This window comes from Harmonia axyridis, chromosome 2 (genome assembly GCF_914767665.1).
Source record: "Harmonia axyridis chromosome 2, icHarAxyr1.1, whole genome shotgun sequence".
NCBI classification, from domain to species: Eukaryota; Metazoa; Arthropoda; class Insecta; order Coleoptera; family Coccinellidae; genus Harmonia; species Harmonia axyridis.
Genome location: NC_059502.1, coordinates 26,638,709 through 26,659,254, shown reverse-complemented (window position 1 = coordinate 26,659,254; position 20,546 = coordinate 26,638,709). Strand labels below are relative to the sequence as shown.

General features: G+C 33.3%; 3 protein-coding genes and 1 non-coding gene across 4 annotated transcripts; 3 read left to right on the top strand and 1 right to left on the bottom strand.

Annotated features, from left to right (window-relative positions):
• Window positions 1-2,358: 2,358 nt before the first annotated feature.
• Trnaa-ugc lies at window positions 2,359-2,430 on the top strand. The gene has a single exon. It is a non-coding gene; the product is annotated as a tRNA-Ala (tRNA).
• Window positions 2,431-5,210: 2,780 nt separating this feature from the next.
• Window positions 5,211-7,724, bottom strand: LOC123672333. The gene is made up of 2 exons (XM_045606411.1): window positions 6,789-7,724; window positions 5,211-6,335 (listed from the first exon to the last, which is right to left on the bottom strand). The coding sequence occupies exons 1-2, from the start codon at window positions 7,713-7,715 to the stop codon at window positions 5,211-5,213; spliced, it is 2,052 nt and encodes a 683-aa protein (XP_045462367.1). The 5' UTR covers window positions 7,716-7,724.
• A 46-nt stretch (window positions 7,725-7,770) lies between these two features.
• On the top strand, window positions 7,771-9,684 carry LOC123672327. The gene is made up of 2 exons (XM_045606405.1): window positions 7,771-8,106; window positions 8,560-9,684. The coding sequence occupies exons 1-2, from the start codon at window positions 7,771-7,773 to the stop codon at window positions 9,682-9,684; spliced, it is 1,461 nt and encodes a 486-aa protein (XP_045462361.1).
• A 402-nt stretch (window positions 9,685-10,086) lies between these two features.
• On the top strand, window positions 10,087-11,565 carry LOC123672326. The gene has a single exon (XM_045606404.1). It carries the CDS (start codon window positions 10,087-10,089, stop codon window positions 11,563-11,565), a length of 1,479 nt encoding a protein of 492 aa, XP_045462360.1.
• The last annotated feature ends 8,981 nt before the right edge of the window (window positions 11,566-20,546 follow it).

The window sequence follows — 20,546 nt, the reverse complement described above, 5'->3', positions numbered from 1 at the left end:
ATTATCTATCTCTTCGAATTGTTACTTTCGATTTTACGACATCAAATAAGAGTAGGTGAAAGAGAGAAATCTGACTGATTGAAATGCCTGTAACTTCAGTTTGCTCAACATTTTTGAGCAAATTAGATCTCGTCTAAGAGATAATATCTTGTTGATTGAGGACAAAATATACTCATGATAAATTTGTTTTTGCAGCTTTCGATAGGGGTCGCTAAGTCAGAAGTTCATTGTTTTGTTCATTTTACTCCGAAATTTCATATGTAACGATAGGATTTTCTTAACAGAAACAGAAGTTCCATCAAATTTGCATGAAAAAACCTGAAGGTCGCAAAGCGATAGTTCCAGGCGTTCTGGAGTTATGGCCGAAAGAAGATATTCTTCAACTGTTGCACTGCGAAAAACCAAATTGTGTCTTTAGGTTTTGAAAAAAACCGAAATCTCAGCAAATTTGTATAAAAAACCAGAAGGTCGCAAAGTCATAGCTTCAGGCGTTTTGGAGTTATGGCCGAAAGAAGACACAATTTAGTTTTTCAGTGCATCAGTTGAAGAATATCTTTTTTCGGTCATAACTCCAGAACGCCTGAAGCTATCGCTTTGCGACCTTTTGGGTTTTTCATACGAATTTGATGGGATTTCTGTTTCTGTCAGAACTCAAAGACACAATTTGGTTTTTTGCCGTGCATTAGTTGAAGAATATCTTTTTTCTGCCATAACTCCAGAACGCCCGAAACTATCGCTTTGCGACCTGCAGGTTTTTTCATGCAAATTTGATGGAATTCCTATTTCTGTTAAGAAAATCCTATCATTAAATTTGAAATTTCGGTGTAAAATGAACAAAACAATGAACTTATGACATGGCGCTCCCTATCGGAAGCAGCAAAAACAAATTCATCATGAGTATATTTTGTCCTCAATCAACAAGATATTATCTTTCAGACGAGATCTAATTGGCTCAAAAATGTTGAGCCAAACTGAAGTTACAGCCACTTCAATCAGTCAGATTTCTCCCTTTCACCTACCCTTATTTGATGTCGTAAAATCGAAAGTAACAATTCAAAGAGATAGATAATAATTTTCCAAGGTTTACAGTGATGATATTTTTTCTTCAACTTCATATGAAACATTTTCGAGTAAAATTCATTTTTCTACTCGACGATAGCTATTACGCCCCCTAGCGGTAGAGGTATGAACTTCAAAACAATTTTCAGTGTGTTTTCTTGTACACTTTAGTGATAAAATTTTTTACCGCAAGTCTCTACGATGAGTGGATCCTGAGATATAGCCGCTTACCTCGTTTATTTGCCCACCCTGTACAAACAAAAATGTGAAAATTCTCGGTTAATTCCAAGAAAAAATTTCGATTAACATAGGCGCGCAAACGTTTTGTTTTCGAGATACAGGGCGTTATAGTTTGGTTTATTCAAATCGTCCAAGGAATCTCTCATTTTTATTTTTACCTCCAATTCTGGAACACTATCTCTGTAAATTTCAGAAGGGAATCTTTCTTTTCAGTTCTCGATGCAAGTTAGTGGAATGAATAAACAAGTTTTAAGTTTTTAAATTCAGTAAGTTTTTTGAATTATATCGTACTAATTAAGGTGAAATTTATTGAAAAAATTCAACATTCCAAAACGTACGTTTCTCTCTCTATGTTAATTCAGTTATTCAATTTATTAGCCGTTTAATTCAATTGTAGATACAGTTTCGAATGATTTATTTCCTTTTGGTTGGTTTTGATATTTTGTCAGTTGTATTTGTAATTCTAGAAAAAAAGTATATATCAAAAAGATATGTCAATTTTCAGATGGCACAATGATATTCTTGATGATAATCTTGATATTCATTTTAGATAGCCTTCATCAAGAAGGCTCATTCGACATCTATAATTCAAAGTAAGTAAACATTTAAAATGTATACTTGAAGTATACATTTGAAGTAAGTATACATATACATATTGATTATAGTCAACATCAACCAAACAATAAAATTCAATTCTCTAAAATTGTTTGTTCAATGGTAAATGATGATTTGCATATCCAAATCACAGAAGGGTAAAAGAGAAGGTCTATATTACCTGTTGAGACTTTTTTTTTTCATTATCTTCTCAAAAATGGCATAATGTTGAAAGCTAAAACTCTAAAATGTTTTCATCTTTCAAAATTCTCTAATTAATCCAAATCCTTCATCGAAAATTATAAGGGAAAACTGTTTTCCCACCACACACTACAAATAGGTGAATGGTGAGAACCGAAAGTTTCATATCTTATAAATGCAGTAACTAGTAACAAAATTACTTTATGGATGACAAGGTCGAAAATGAAATGTCAATTATCTTCAAACCTACTTGGTTACTATTGTGGGGATGTAGCTCAGTGGTAGAGCGTTCGCTTTGCATGTGAAAGGCCCCGGGTTCGATCCCCGGCATCTCCAAGTTATCTTTTTATCAGTTTTAATCAAACTTACATTTAGCACATGCTAATGTGTTCATAATTTTATAAGCATTCTCTATCCGAGGTAGAAACATATTGAATTAAAAATACAAATATTTAAGAGATAATTCGTATTATACACGCCACCTGCTCCCTCCATCTTGAAGCTATTTTTTTTTTTTTTGAGTACAAGATCTTGAAATGTTAAAGCTATCAGTTTGGAGACAAGCGTCCAAAAATTGCGTATAGGCTCAAAAATCATGAATTGAAACTGTTTCACATATGATATTCAGTCCACTTAAGCTGACAGATTAATTCTATCTGTTCCTGGGTTCTTTAATTCCTACATGACTTCACATTTTAGGAATAGAAGTCGGTAGTAATGAATTCATTTTTTGTTTCATAAACAACTAAGCTCTTCTGAAACAGTTGCCGCCAGATATTTTGGTGCCCCGGCAAAAAAAATTTCGCTGCCCTGCTTTGCCTCATTTATCTGATTTCCTTTGAAGGAGCCTCTGTTATTCCTCTCAGGCATTATTTTAATTTCATATGAAATCGTCTTTTTCAACTCAAAATCACCTCCTCAAATTCGTCAAAGGAGGTTTTGTCGATTTCATCAAAAAACGTCCTAAATTGTTCGAAAGTACGATGCTCTATAGTAAAAAGACGACGTAGTTCTTAAAGGTGCATTTTAGTGCCTATTCGATTTCAAAAGAATTGGCTCTTGGAAATTTTATTAAGTATGTTACTTCTAAGAAAACATTTTCGTGTCTTGTTTTATCAACTGGTTTTGCGCCCCTACAATTTGGCGCCCCGGCAAAATGTCCGATTTGCCGGTGCTGGCGGCGGCTCGCTTTTGAATTTAATGACATGGGATCCCGATAAGCTTTCGTTTCGTGTATGGCGTTTTTACACATTTCCGAGAATATTTCAAGTCAGGTGTAAATAATTAGTGAGTAATGGTCCCTACGCTAACATCGGGATTCGGATAAAGCACAGTTCCAGCGTTTTGAATGACAGAAACGGCAGTATCACGCATGCATGATGAATATACATACTGCGAGGTTATAAGAAATGACACTGTCACACGAAACGAAGCGATACTAAGTTGACGACGAGTTATATATTATCCCCTGATACTCTGTTTACGAGTGAGGAGAGCGAATATTCTGTCAACCAATTTTGATTCATCATTTTGAATAATAAATATTTTTATCGACCAAAAAATAAATTTTCATCGATAAAATTCATGATTTTCAAAAATTTGTCGAATTTCAAATTCGTACATTGGTTCATACACAGGGTGCTTCATTTTCCATTGGGAAACGAAGATTTCATTTGAAATACGAATAAACGGCTCCGAGTTGATTCTAGCTAGATGATATATCAAATTTAATGTCTCCTGGGTCTGACTGACATGGCCGCCGCCATGACCGGCAAACCGGACATTTCGCCGGGGCGTCAAATTTTAGGAGCGCAAAATCAGGTAATGTAAAACAAGACATACTTTTTGATACGAAAATGTTTTTTTTAGTGAAAATACAAATTTTTGGAGGAAATACAAAATTCTTATTCAATTGAAATCGAATAGTCCTTCTCAACTAGTTATTGACTACTGTCAAGAAGTTGTCATGTTTTCTTTGTATTTTTGTAACGTTTTTTTTAATAAAATACAATCAGTATAAATCTACGGGAGATGATTCCCCAATATAAGGGGCCTGTAGCGATCCTGGTACACCTGAGAATTCGAAAAATCATCACTTGGAGAATCGGTCCTGGTTGAATAAACCCTCCCGATTTTGGAGCAGATTTGGTACCATTCACTTGAATATTGAAGGGATTTCTAAGAACAAGAGTGATTTATTTTGTCGACATTGGTCATAGACAATGACGTGACGGTCATCCTTCTTCAAGAAAATTTTCTGAACAACTCTGTGAAAGAGTATTTTTAGCAGTTATGTATTGATATATTGCCTATTGAGTTCTGTTTGTTCTTTGGCTTATTATGTTGGAAAATAATTAGTTAGTTTTTGGCCTATGAATTTCGATTTGATTCTTTCTTATCCTTCAATTCATTGTGGTGATGTCAATTGTCATCATTCAATGTTTTATAGGATGGAAATTATAACATTTATTGCTCCTTTCTGGTTCTTTTCTTTTTTGTTTTCAGATTTAATTACAATATATGCGTTGTCAACTTCTGGTGAAGAGGAAGGATGAAAGGATTTCATTTGAATGAAGAAGAAGCCCTTCAATATAAATGGGTCAGCTTATTTTGTAAACAAATACATAAACCAATCACCACACCTATACAGGGAGGCAGAGTTTTTGCTGAGGTTTTTATCTGTTCTCTTGTATCATACGTTGAAATATATGATGCCCCGTTATATTTCCTCTGCTAATACTGAGATTCATAGACACATATGCTTCATTGTTTGAATGGAATAATTTGTATTGCTCTTTCTCAAAAGAATATATATATATATATATATCTGCAATTTTAAGGGATATCGACTGAAGCGAGGTAGATTTAAATACTCTTTATTTCTTGCCTAGCTTTCGGAAAACTTTGTTTCCATCATCAGGGCCAAAAATGTTGAGGTTATTCCTCAGTAATTACAAATAAACTTGAAAACATTGAGACAACAGTTCACAAGACAAGTAGTCAATTTTTAAAACGCAATAAATTATGCTTCGATAAATCTAACCTTAAAATAATTGATCACAGAGTATACAAATCAGTCCACAGATTATTCTGTCATAATGTTGTTCTTCTCTGACTTATTCATCCAACGGTCCATCATAAAAATTTTTTCGTTCTTTAATGTTAGGGTATGTGAGTAGATAGGTATATACATTACTTAGTTTCTGTACGTCGGTCTTTTTATTTATTGGGTCTTTCTGGTTCCTTATGTTTATCATCTCGAGTATGAGTCTTTTGTTATACTTTTTCTGAGTTGCCACTATCTCTGCACTGTCGAAGTCAATCCTATGTCCTTTCTCTACCGCATGTATGGTTAAAGCACATCGCTGGTTGTTTTTTGTGATGTCACTTTTGTGTAAGGCCAATCTGCTTTTTAGCCACTGGGACGTGTGACCAATATATGTGCACTCACATTCCGCACAATTCATCTTATAGACAACATTTGACCTAAGTAGTGTTGGTGTTTGATCTTTTATTCTGCTGTATAATCTTGAAATGCTTTTTGTATTATACGTTGCTATCTTTATATTTTCCTCCTTGAAACAATTTTTGATCTTACTAGTCAAATCTCTAATATTTGGCAGGGAACCATATTTTGTGTTTTCTGGCATTCTGTTATCATCTCCTTCTGCTGCTTCAGGTGGTTTTGGTTCAGGTTTAGGTTGTTCTGGATTATTATTTGACTCGTACAATAATTTGTTTAGTAATCCTCTCGGATAAGAGTTTTCTTGAAATATCCGGTATAATTTCTTCAGATTCGCATCCACCAAATCTGGGTGACAAATGTTCTTGATCCTGGCTTTCATTTCTTTAACACAATTTATTTTTACTTGTATTGGATGTTCTGACTGATAGTTGATGAACTTATTGGATGCTGAATTCTTTCTGTACCAGTCTAGTTTAATTGTGTTATTTATTCTACATACCTTAGTGTCTAAAAAGGGTACTGTTTTATTTTCATCTTCTCTCTCTATTGTAAATTGTATGTGTGGATCATAGCTGTTGAAAATTTGTTGTATTTCATCTATGCCTGTGTGAGGCAGTGCAAGGATTAGGTCGTCAACAAATTTCTTCAGGAAAATGAGATTGAATGACAGCAACGGTATACATACATCCAGTAGATGGTCCATTACATATTGTGACAAGATCGGGCTAAGCTTCGATCCCATGGCGCAGCCAAATGTTTGCACATAGAATTCATTCTGAAAGCAGAAGTAGTTGTTTTTTAGAATAAACTGTATTATCTCCATGAACAATGACTTAGGAATGTTGCAGTGTTCCTCAATTTTAGTCCACTTTATATCGATTACCTTCAATACCAATTCATTGTAAATATTGCCAAATAAATTTATCACATCGAGTGATGCTAGCTCATATCCTTCTGGAATGACTAGGTTGTTCATGCATTTGGAAAACTCAAAGGTGTCTTTTATGTAGTACTCATTATTTCTTTCATATGCATTCGATAGAATATTCGCCAGAAATTCCGCCAAATTTGATGTTGGGCTCTGTATGCTAGCAACTATTGGTCGAAGTGGGTGTCCTGATTTATGAACCTTTGGATTTCCATAAACTTTTGGACAAACTGAGCTGTAGCATTTCATGGCCTTTGCTTGTTCTTTACTGATAGAGTTAGATTTAAAAAGTCTACTTACATAGTCATTGCATTTGTTTTGCAATGTGGTTGTAGGATCTCTCGGTATTTGTTTGAAACTTTCTGAATTTATTATTGTATACATTTTTTGAGTATAGTCTTCTCTGTCCATGGCCACAGTGACTGCTCCTTTGTCGCTATTAAGGATGATAAGATTTTCATTAGCTTTCAGAAATTCCCTTGCAATTCTATATGGTCTGTCTGTTTGGTACATTATGTCCCTATTTTTGTGAATATAACTGGCTATGATGCTGGATACTTTTGCTCGGTATAGGTCTTGATTCTTCTCAGTTGTCTTCTGAATAATATCTTCCACATCGGCAATGAGATTGTCCATCGATATCTCCCCTACAGGTACAGCCATGCTGAACTTCGATCCTAACGATAGAAAATTTTCTATTTCTTTAGGAATCTGTATTGACGACAGATTCCTAAACCATTTTTCTTGATTCTTCCAATTTGGCTTATTCATCTCTTCCAGTTTTCCAATCTTTTTGATGTTTGTCAGTTTTATTATATGGAATCGTTTGTTGTATAGAATTCTCTGTCTTTTCTTAAACTCCATTAACAATTCTCGTGACATGATGTCCTTTAACATCCTCATAATATCCTCATTAGCTGTTTCTAAATGACTGATTCTTAAGTTTACATGATTAACCTCCAAGCGTGAGATAGAACTAGTTAACTTGTTGTTGAAATTATCGATTTTCTTATTTAGTTTTTTCCCTCCTTCAATTTCAAAAAGCTTCTGAACACTTTTAATGCTGTGATTTATATGATTAGGTACCAGATTTCTTCTCTTACACTCCAACAGGAATATTCTCCTATTTCGGGCAGATGCCAGCTTGATATTATTTGAGCTCCACCTTTTAAGTCTTGTTGCCTCTTCTTGTCCATAAGTTGTGGCGATGTCATGATAAAATCCCATTTTGTGATATATTTGATTAGTTAACAGTCTGGCTGTACCTGTAGGGGAGATATCGATGGACAATCTCATTGCCGATGTGGAAGATATTATTCAGAAGACAACTGAGAAGAATCAAGACCTATACCGAGCAAAAGTATCCAGCATCATAGCCAGTTATATTCACAAAAATAGGGACATAATGTACCAAACAGACAGACCATATAGAATTGCAAGGGAATTTCTGAAAGCTAATGAAAATCTTATCATCCTTAATAGCGACAAAGGAGCAGTCACTGTGGCCATGGACAGAGAAGACTATACTCAAAAAATGTATACAATAATAAATTCAGAAAGTTTCAAACAAATACCGAGAGATCCTACAACCACATTGCAAAACAAATGCAATGACTATGTAAGTAGACTTTTTAAATCTAACTCTATCAGTAAAGAACAAGCAAAGGCCATGAAATGCTACAGCTCAGTTTGTCCAAAAGTTTATGGAAATCCAAAGGTTCATAAATCAGGACACCCACTTCGACCAATAGTTGCTAGCATACAGAGCCCAACATCAAATTTGGCGGAATTTCTGGCGAATATTCTATCGAATGCATATGAAAGAAATAATGAGTACTACATAAAAGACACCTTTGAGTTTTCCAAATGCATGAACAACCTAGTCATTCCAGAAGGATATGAGCTAGCATCACTCGATGTGATAAATTTATTTGGCAATATTTACAATGAATTGGTATTGAAGGTAATCGATATAAAGTGGACTAAAATTGAGGAACACTGCAACATTCCTAAGTCATTGTTCATGGAGATAATACAGTTTATTCTAAAAAACAACTACTTCTGCTTTCAGAATGAATTCTATGTGCAAACATTTGGCTGCGCCATGGGATCGAAGCTTAGCCCGATCTTGTCACAATATGTAATGGACCATCTACTGGATGTATGTATACCGTTGCTGTCATTCAATCTCATTTTCCTGAAGAAATTTGTTGACGACCTAATCCTTGCACTGCCTCACACAGGCATAGATGAAATACAACAAATTTTCAACAGCTATGATCCACACATACAATTTACAATAGAGAGAGAAGATGAAAATAAAACAGTACCCTTTTTAGACACTAAGGTATGTAGAATAAATAACACAATTAAACTAGACTGGTACAGAAAGAATTCAGCATCCAATAAGTTCATCAACTATCAGTCAGAACATCCAATACAAGTAAAAATAAATTGTGTTAAAGAAATGAAAGCCAGGATCAAGAACATTTGTCACCCAGATTTGGTGGATGCGAATCTGAAGAAATTATACCGGATATTTCAAGAAAACTCTTATCCGAGAGGATTACTAAACAAATTATTGTACGAGTCAAATAATAATCCAGAACAACCTAAACCTGAACCAAAACCACCTGAAGCAGCAGAAGGAGATGATAACAGAATGCCAGAAAACACAAAATATGGTTCCCTGCCAAATATTAGAGATTTGACTAGTAAGATCAAAAATTGTTTCAAGGAGGAAAATATAAAGATAGCAACGTATAATACAAAAAGCATTTCAAGATTATACAGCAGAATAAAAGATCAAACACCAACACTACTTAGGTCAAATGTTGTCTATAAGATGAATTGTGCGGAATGTGAGTGCACATATATTGGTCACACGTCCCAGTGGCTAAAAAGCAGATTGGCCTTACACAAAAGTGACATCACAAAAAACAACCAGCGATGTGCTTTAACCATACATGCGGTAGAGAAAGGACATAGGATTGACTTCGACAGTGCAGAGATAGTGGCAACTCAGAAAAAGTATAACAAAAGACTCATACTCGAGATGATAAACATAAGGAACCAGAAAGACCCAATAAATAAAAAGACCGACGTACAGAAACTAAGTAATGTATATACCTATCTACTCACATACCCTAACATTAAAGAACGAAAAAATTTTTATGATGGACCGTTGGATGAATAAGTCAGAGAAGAACAACATTATGACAGAATAATCTGTGGACTGATTTGTATACTCTGTGATCAATTATTTTAAGGTTAGATTTATCGAAGCATAATTTATTGCGTTTTAAAAATTGACTACTTGTCTTGTGAACTGTTGTCTCAATGTTTTCAAGTTTATTTGTAATTACTGAGGAATAACCTCAACATTTTTGGCCCTGATGATGGAAACAAAGTTTTCCGAAAGCTAGGCAAGAAATAAAGAGTATTTAAATCTACCTCGCTTCAGTCGATATCCCTTAAAATTGCAGACATTTATAGTACGACTGTTAACTAATCAAATATATATATATATATATATATATATATATATATATATATATATATATATATATGATGGATGATGATATATATATATATATATATGGATGATCTCAAATTATATGCTGCTAATGAAGAGGAAATGAAAAAACTTCTCAGGATAGTTGCGTCCTTCACGAAGACTATAGGGATGGAAATTGGGATGGATAAGTGCGCGGTGGTTCACGTAAGAAGGGGGCAAATACGGGAAGGCGAAGGGCTGGCAGTCATGGAGGATTTAACAATACCTAGGCTTAGCGCACAAGAACATTATAAATACTTAGGAATACAACAAGCTTTGGACATAAAGATGCCTGAAATGAAGAACATCTTTCGAGAAAAATACTTTACGAGAGTAAAAAAAATACTGCAGTCCAAGCTGAATGCTAAAGCGATGTTTATGTCAATGAACAGGTGGGCTCTTCCGTGTTTGTCGTACTCATTTGGTGTCATCAAGTGGACTGCTGCAGAATTGAAAGAGCTCGATATCAAAACACGAGCACTCTTAACAAGGCACGGAATTCACCACCCACATGCGTCATCTAATCGACTATACATCCGAAGACAGGAAGGAGGGAGAGGTCTGCAGAACATAGAAAAAACATACAACGAAACAATCGTAAGCATGCGAGAATATTTTCATGCACAAAACTCACCTCTTTTGCAGGCTATATGTCGGAGTGATGAGAATTTAAGTGCATTAAATCTCAGCAGCCGCGAGAGGCCGGTTGGTGGTGTAACAGAGGTGCAACTCATTCGGGAGTGGCATGGCAAGGCACTCCATGGGAGGTATCCTGGTAACCTGGAAAAAAATAACATCAATAAAAAGGAATCACTAACTTACCTTAGGGCTGGATACCTATACCCAGAAACGGAGGGCCGACTCATTTCCATCCAGGATCAGGTGGTCCCGACGAGATCCTATATAAAAAACATAACGGGAAGGAACATACCAACTGATAGATGCCGTAGATGCTTGCAGGGGACGGAATCTATACAACACGTCGTGTCCTCATGTTCCCTCTTAGCGCCAACAGACTACACAGAAAGGCATAATGCCATGGCAAGGGTTTTTCATCGTGCCATTGCTGAAGAAACTGGATTAATAAAAACAGCAAAGAAGGCATATGAGTATACTCCGTGCACAGTTTTGGAAAACGACACATATAAACTTTATTGGGATATGGTCATAACAACGGACAAACCAATACCGCATAATAGACCGGATATAGTGCTTTTCGACAAAGGGCGAAGATCTGCCAAAATCATGGATGTCACGGTCCCAGCTGATGATAACATATCAAAAGCATTCACGGAGAAGCTTACGAAGTATCAAGACCTTGCCTTCGAATTGAAGACTACTTACGATCTCAGGTCGGTGGTGATTCTCCCTCTCATAATTTCCACCAGTGGGCTGGTTGAGGCACACCTAGAGGAGTACACTCTCATGCTGGGTCTACAAAAAGAGTTGATAAGTACTGCACAGAAACAGGTTATTCTTGCTACCACAAGGATAGTGCGAAAGTTCCTTTCTACCTCCTGAACACCTTGTCCGCTAAGCGGACCGGTGTATTTGGCGAACCATCCCCATCGTGGTGAAGTTAAAAAAAAAAAAAAAAAAAAAAAAAAAAAAAATATATATATGAAAATACAAATATGTATTAAAATGCACCTTCAAGAATTGGGTCTTCTTTTTGCACTAGAGAGTCGTACTTAAACAATTCAGAACGTTTTTTGATGAAATCGACAAGTTGTCCTTTAAACTAAATTTAAGTAAGTTTGAAAGAAAATTCAGGTAAATTAAGTGAAGGCTGGCGGCGAATTTTTGTTTGCAGATCGCCAAAATACACGGCAGCGTCCTTGCTGACTGATGTCTTTGTAACCGAGATATACAGTTATGAATTCAACTTATTTCTTCCTGGGGTCATAACAAGCGAACCACTCTGTATATTTTCTTCATATTTGGCACCCATATTTCTTATTTAATGCTTAAATCAATTCACAAAAAAATATGAAACGATTGTATCCTTGAAACAACACCCTGTATATCGTAGTTTTGAAAATCCATTTACCTTTTTGAAAGGAGCACAAAGAATTCAACTAAAACAGTGCTTTTCATTTTTGCACAGACAGTTTGACTGCTTGAAATTTCAACTTGAAAGTGGAGTTTTGAAAAACTTGAATACCAAAAAAGGGTTATAAACGATCATCAATAGTGAACAATTGAATCTATTGAATCCATAATAATAAATGTATTTGTGGCCATCGACCTGAGTCCTTCAGCCAAGAATCCATAATTATTTTGAAATACCATCAAATATTTATTTTTCAGGTACTTAAGTAAGTTAAGTTAAAAATAATGGCACTATAAGTAAATCGATATTTATTGTTTCAGTAAAATAAATGAGAATACAGTAAAACCTCGATTATCCGTTCTCCTATTATCCGTTTTACTCTGTAATCCGTGCTCGTCGACATTTTCACTCATCCGTTCCCACGAGCAGACATCCACTCGATTATCCGGGATTCAATTCATGACGCATGCGCCATAGTAATAATTTGGTAGAATTTGAAAATAATTTAGTCGATGATGTTGAGGAATGGCTAAATTCGGATTTAAATGAACCCGGTTATCAGATACTGGATGATTCAGAAATCGCATCAAAATTTTCCCAAGCTAACCACTGTATGGATACAGACGATTGTCGATTAAAGTGTTGAAGAATTTTCCACGCAGGAAATAGTTATTCATAATACAAGTGCAGAAGGCATTGATATTCTTCCACGAGCTCAAAATTCAAAAACGAGCCACGAAGTGGCGAGTTTTTGAATGGACGAGTGGTAGAATGAGCCTTCTGTACGAGTATTATACATTATTTTCTCTAATTCATTGCATTTTTATTGAAATTAATGAAATATTTCCATAAATATCTTTTAGTGATTTTTGCATTGAAAAATGTTGGTTGGGTGAACTGATTTCTTCAAGGCAAATTGATGAATCGATAGATAAAGCCGTGGCGGAAAGTTCGGAGTACCAACATATAATAATAAAATATAACCATGAAAACTGTGCGTTTCAGATATATTCTCGCACGATTTTCTTCTACAAGATGTGGAAGAATGAACGGAATAACCACAGAATTAGAGAAACACTGTTTCTGCCAAAGACGCGTTGAGATTTGCAAATGGTATGATGCACTATTTAGAGCAAGAAAATGATACGGATTATATTGATGTCCTCCACTTGAGGAAAATTCGGGCTCACATTTGTCACAAGTTGAATAATAAAAAAAAGACAGACAAAAATTACATACTTTTTCAACTAAAATATATACATTCGATGTATTATAGGTACCATTGCTATGATTTGTTTTTCATTTGTATATTTTTATATGGTATTATGATTCTATTGATTTCGTTGCTTAATAAATAATTGTACCCCATACATTTCTCTAATTTTCATAGTTGTTGTGCGTATTTTGAGGAATTTCGATTGTCCGTGTTTTTCGATTATCCGGGAACCGTTTCCCCTCCATTAGGCCGGATGATCGAGGTTCTACTGTAATTATATAGATTTTTTCTAGTTTAAACTATTATGTGAAATATTATTTTGAAGTGAAACAAATGAACATAGTTACCCAATACTGAATTTAAAAAAAATGAACCAAATAAACTGTTCGAAATACATATCCCCCATTTTTGATACATTTCTATGATCATTTAAGAATATCCCGAATTTGTCACATAAGCGTCCCATTAAAAGCTGGAATTAATTACTTTTCAAGCACAAGAAAGTCCTGGTTAACAAAAAATTTGGGACCTACTATAGGATTGTTTTTTATTTCCCTACTAGCTCTTTTTATTCTTATTATTAGCTGATCCTGACTATTGATTCCAGAATAATAAGTAAGATATTTTGAGTGACCTCAGATATAATAATCTATGGGATTGAATTCGACTAATCCATAAATTCTGTGAAAATCATGAATACCTTGATTTCAGTTTGGATACGAATTGATATGATTGTGTATTTTTACAAAAGCATAATGGAAATAGCCACAATCCAAATTCAATAATCTCACTCTTAAACATGAAAATAATATTCAACTCCCATGTGAGCAAAATACTTTTGAGTTATTTATGTTTATACATGGCGTTAAATTTTTTCCTTATAACAAGTACCTTGAAAATAAACAGTGAGTTGCTCTGCAGCTACAAATACTGAAATCAATTTATTGAAAAATTTCCTGCTAATTTTGAAATAATTATGGATCCAATTGTTTCAATATTTTCTTATTAAAAGTCCCTTATAACAAAAATCTGCGCGGAAATGTAAAGCATGAGTGTCATCTTAATATTTTGTACTTTATTCGAATATGGAAATGGATTATGAAAAGTCCGATATACTCAGGGGTGTTGTTTCAAGGACTGTCTCGTTATTTTGGGATATCCTGGACCTGGATTTCCTCATTGACTTAAACATCAAATGAGAAACACATGTGCCAAATATCAATAAAATAAACACTGTGATTCGATTTTTATGATCTCAGGAAGAAATGAGTAAAATTCATTAAAACCTACACTAGGAATCTCGATAACAGACTGTCAGAATCAATAAATGTAGTATATCTAGAACCACCTCGGCGTCCTTTATTCGAATTCAATTGAGTATTTCTGTTTCCCAATGAAATACCCTGCTTCATATTATTTTATGAAGTATTTGAGATATTATAAAAAAAAGACAAGAATTCAAACCAGAGCTTCTGGGATAGTACATATGCCAAAGTGTAAGTTAAATTATATGTTTTACTACTCTATTCTTGAAACAATCTTGAAGCACTATACCATGATATATGTTTTTTTTTTAATTATTGGAATTTACAGTTCTCAAGATATTTCATAATTTCAGAACAAATATCACAAAAATAAGCAAAACCCTCGGTGTTTTTATCTACCTCTTCTGGAATTGAATAGGTATTCGAACTCATTTCTCGAATTATTTCCATTCAGCTATATCTTCTAAATCACTCGATAAGGTCATTCAATCAATAAACTAGATCACGACTTTTAAATTCCAGACCCATTCTGAAAATATCAAGTTCTCAACTGCTTCATTCATTCGAAATTTGTCGTATTAACGAACAATAATACTTCATAATTGTCTATAACCTGATCCTTAGAACAATCTCGAAATATTCTCTAATTGAAATAATAAATTTATAATAATATTAAATTTATTTCTAGAGTTGAAATGATACGTTACAATACCATTTACCTAGAAAAAGTCACAAAAAAATAGAAATCGATCAAAATTAATTAATATATTCGAGTAGAGTCATAGCTTCCTGTTCTTTGAAAGAAGAGCACAAAAAGGTCGATTTTAAACTGAGTGTCCTCAACGTACGACTAGCTAAAGGAAACATGTGGTTCTGGTGGGCGTCATATGTGCATAATTACTTCATTGTATTTGCATTTAGATGATGAAACACACTTTGAATTAATTATAGATGTCTATTGATATCTGGGGAGCTATTTCAAGTAGTAGCATCCACTGTTTTATAACATATCGCGGAACGTGTACGAATTTAACTAGTTAGGTAGATACTGTAATGGATCTCAGTAAATTAAATTTTGAGAAATTTAACAATAGATCCAAACATAATGAAAATATGAATTTTCAAATTGAAATGATTCTTTTCAGTTAGATTCATAATAATTAATAAAAATTTTATTTTCAAATAACAACAAAGAAACTTGACTAACCTAAACTAATTTAGAGCCTGCAAACAACCCTTATCCAAAACAACAGGAGAGAAAATTCACACAGAGTATAAGATAAGAGATATGAAGAGAAATAAGAAATAAAGAAGATAAACAAGAGAAAAATACCATATCACTAGAAATGAACAGGAATTGAAAATACACAAATACCGAATGATTTTTTTTAATACAGAGAATAAACAAACATTTTGCAGAAATATTAGAACATTCCATCCGAAAGTTTCCATGGAATATTTCTGGAGAACAATTAAGGAGAATAAAGTTAGAAGAGAATGAAGAAAGAGGAATAATACGAGTAAAGAACTCAAGAAAAAAAATAACAAAAGACAATACCGAGAAGAAAAAGAGCAACAAAGGAGAAAAAAAAGGATTTAGTAATAGTTGAAGCACTGAGAGTGTCCAATAGAGAACGATATAAATGTGATAATTTGAAGGACCATTTATCGTTAAAAAATTATCTTGTGAATAGTTATTTATTGAAAGATCCAATTCAGGAACAAGAAGAGGAAAGTTTAAAATATTTTTTGAATATAAAAAAAATAATTGTGCAAGAAAAAAGATAAAATTAGTTTTCCATTCACAGAATTTTTTTTTTTAATTATTACGACGGTCAACAAATTAGGGAGATTTTGTTAAGGATATTCTTAATCGAAATTTGAAAAGTCTTTAGATTTCATTGAAAACAAAATATCTTGAAACTGTAGAAAACCAATCCAAATTCAAATAAAATCTCATTTTGCTTCATACATAATATTTAGATGCATAAAGTAATGTATGGTTTTGAAAATGTATTGCTAAGGATATTGAAAGAATGGAGAAATGATTTTGAGAGATATGAAGTGTTTTGGATGAATTTAGTGAGGAGTAGTGTTTAAAACAGTTTTCAATCTCGCTAATTAATTTTTGAGAATTATTATGAAATAAAATTCGAGAATATTGAAACTGCCAATAGAAACAGAAAAACAAATATGTAATTGAATGGTTTATGTTGTATAATACTGTATATGAAGAATTTCTTAATTTAGAATGATATAGGGTTTGCTCAATATAATTTAGTGGAAATAGTGGGGACGTTGAATTGAAGAAACAGTATTTGAGATAAGTGATTTTTAATATTTTTGTATGAAATGCGTTTAATTTTTCAAAATTATATTAGGTTAGTTGAATTTTCTTTGTTGTTATTTGAAAATGAAATTGTTAATTAAATTATCGGATTTGAATTCATGTTTGGGTTTGCTGTAAAATTTTTCAAAATTTAATTTACTGGGATCCATAACAGTACCTACTAGATATCAAATAAATACATAATATACTGTGTTTATATAAGTCCAATGAGGCTCTGACAATGAAATGAGATGGAATTAGATTATTTTATGACTAGAGCATCTCGATCATCTGAAATATTATGTAAACTTTCATTTGTATTTAGGTACTATTTGAATAAGTGAAGTGACACATAATCTAAAACAAGATGTGACACAAATAAACTGGGAAAATACGAACGCTTGGTGCATGTTTGAAAATAGACGCTTCGATTTTGAACATTTGCTCTAAATTTATCGCAATTGTGGATTATCGAGGATGAAATTTTCTCTCATACCTTGGCACAATCATATGTATATGGGTTAATAAAAGAATGAGTGATTCTGATTGAGTATTTCTAGGTGGAATATTAGACATCCTAACTATAGTACGTTTTGATTTCAACGTTTTTATGCTTTTCAATTTTTTCCCTGGGTCGGGGACATCTTTTTATAGTTAGGTAATGAACATTTAGAAGTATTACTCTCTTTATCCAAGAAACATAATTATCATCCAGACATTCGTCCATAGTAGGTATAATAAGATTTCCTCAATGATTAAGTTTATATCGTACTGAAGAAAAATTGATTATTGAAAATGTTTATTGCTTTAAAAAGCAAAGGAATGAAAAGACTAATAGGAAGATACTGTGTTAATTATACGATGCTAAATTTTTCTGTGATCATCAACAGTTGGAACCATGGAAATATTGAGACTTTCAGATGTAAAAAGTTGTTGACCGTTTTCTATAATTCATATTGATACAAAGCATACGGTGTTATATATTTTTGAAATCATGAAAAATTGAGCTCTCAAAAAATGGCACAGAAATCTAGTGCTCCCATTTGAAAAAAAAACATAGATAGACTAGCACGCCACTGGATAATATGTAATAAAAAGCCTGTATAATGTTTTAATTTCATCAGTATTAGCGGAGATAAGTTTTTTAGATATCAAAATTTCTCTAATTTTCGCTTATAACTCGAAAATAAGAGGAGGTTGCCAAAAATTAATACTACTCTCGATGGTTTCTCAGAAAAAGAGAATTGGGTATCAGACTTTGTCTATTTCCTCTGGTTTAAAAGTTGTAGTGCTGAAACATCGAAATTTGCCCACCCAGCATCAACACATGAAAGGTCGCTATTGAACCAAAAAACCATAAATGAAAATCAATATAAGAAACATTTCAAGTTTTTTTATTGAAAGAGACTTTAAGACTATTCTTTTGCAAAAAAATGTCAGCATTACGATCAACAACTTTTGAAAGAAATGTGGGCTTTTGATTCGAATAGCCCTGTTGATAAACCGAATAATAGATATTCTTGCAACAATCCCACAACTCATACCTACCAAACTGATATTTTGTCCGGTACCAAGAATAGAAACCATATATTCTGAAAGTAACCATTTATCGTTTGAAAATTATACCTGGCCGGGAATTTTATGAGCACCAATAAAAATTATGATATATATAATGATTAGTGGGTATCCTATTTCTCACATTTAATATCTTAATAACAGCTGGAATATTCAACAGAAATGCACATATTATAATATTTTCATTATCTTTATTACGTACCCATTTCATCAACTGCACACTAACCATAAATCATGATAAAATCCATCATTAGGATACTTTCTAAAGGAGTTGATAAGCCATTCTGAGATTGCGTTGAGAAACACCATGCTAGAAGGTTGAACGTCAGTTTACAGAATGCAAAATGTTACATTGTGCTATTTATTCTAGGTAGAAAATTAATAACATGCATGCTGACCTGATTTATAGCAGTCAAACTTCAATAGAAAAAATCGAAAAAAGCATCGTCTTATCAGGAGCTTTTGAGCGTTCATTAATGCGCTTTAGCGCCCTTGGGGACCACATAGTTGAGGGTTTCTGATTATGTGATCCACTCAAAATTTGGCATGAGCATTTGTGCGGTTATTTTTACAAACCCAAAGTAAATTTAATCCGAGTTGAAGCATTTTTTTTTCATTGTGAGTTTTCTATGGTTTTAGTGTCTATCATCACTGCTCCAAATACTGAAGTACACCTTCAAACCGTCTCATTGTAGAATGGATCAAACGTCAGCTATCTCATCATCCCTAACATTTTTCAAACCAATTCGCATCTAGTTTGACTACCAGTAAAGCATGCTATATAGTCACTTGGATTAAGCTTTGTAGACCATAGAAGCCATTCTACTAAACCAGACCCAGAAGCTAAATCACCAATAACTACTTAATAATAACTACATAACTACTTAAAGAGAAATATTTATAACATGCAACAAATTTGTTGTTTTTGGTCATGTGTTCTCAAAGCAATTCTGCTTTGATAATTTGATTTATTATAAGCTTTCTAAGTCAATGAAATATATCATTATTTTAGAAGTATTTCATAGAGAAGAACTTGATAGCGTGACGGAAAAAGTAGATGCTCAAAAAAATTATTGAAATATGAGTTCTAAAATAACGTATACGGAAAGAATTTCCACAAAATATTGCCCCAATCAATGAAATTAATATTTATAAATTATTATATTTATGAATGTATTCTGAGAGAGTTAATGCACAGAGCTTTTTTTTCAAAATTAAATTTTACCTCACATTTTAACTCTTGTTTGAATAAGATCATCAATCCTTTAACCTTTATTTACTCCCTTTAGACATAAAAATATGTAAGGGAAATGTCAAGAGAATAAAGAAAAAGTTACATAAATTCATTAACCAAAAAAAATTCAGCAATATGAAATTAAATAAACCGTGATAAGAATGAATAAGCACAAATATTTCCTAACCAAATTCACAAAAATATGAATCATCAAAACATTCTATTATACAATGGTACGCCCTTGAATATAGCACATTTTTAGAATTTTTCTGATGGGATTTCATATGATCGAATCTGCACTCTGCAGGGGTAATTTATTGAAAATTTCAACTTTGATAATGAGAGGAATGGTATTTTGAGGATTGATATTGAATTAATTCATTCCTCGATATAAACTGAACATCTGTAATCGAAAGGGAATGAAATCGTCATTATTCTATGTTTAAGAGGGAGTGGAGAAGGACCTAGGCTTACCTAAAATAAATCTTCATTTTGGGACTTTAGTATCCTATCAACATTTTCTGTATTACCTCATTAAAGTACGGATTTGAGAGTAAATCTACAATTCTACTTATTGCGTAGTAGGCCTTGTTTAAATTCTTACAGATATGTTCAATATGATCATCCCACATCAGTTGTTCATCAGAAGAAAGAGTGGAGCTTTTACCTCAGATATTGAAAAAAATTCACACAGTCTAATTCAGGTTAACCATGAGAGTATTTTATCAGTACCATTCGATTAACTTTTTTGTCAGGATGAAAGATCATTTGCCGAACAACTCTTCATAACTCTGTAGTGAAACAGCAAAGAAGGTATCATATGCAAATAT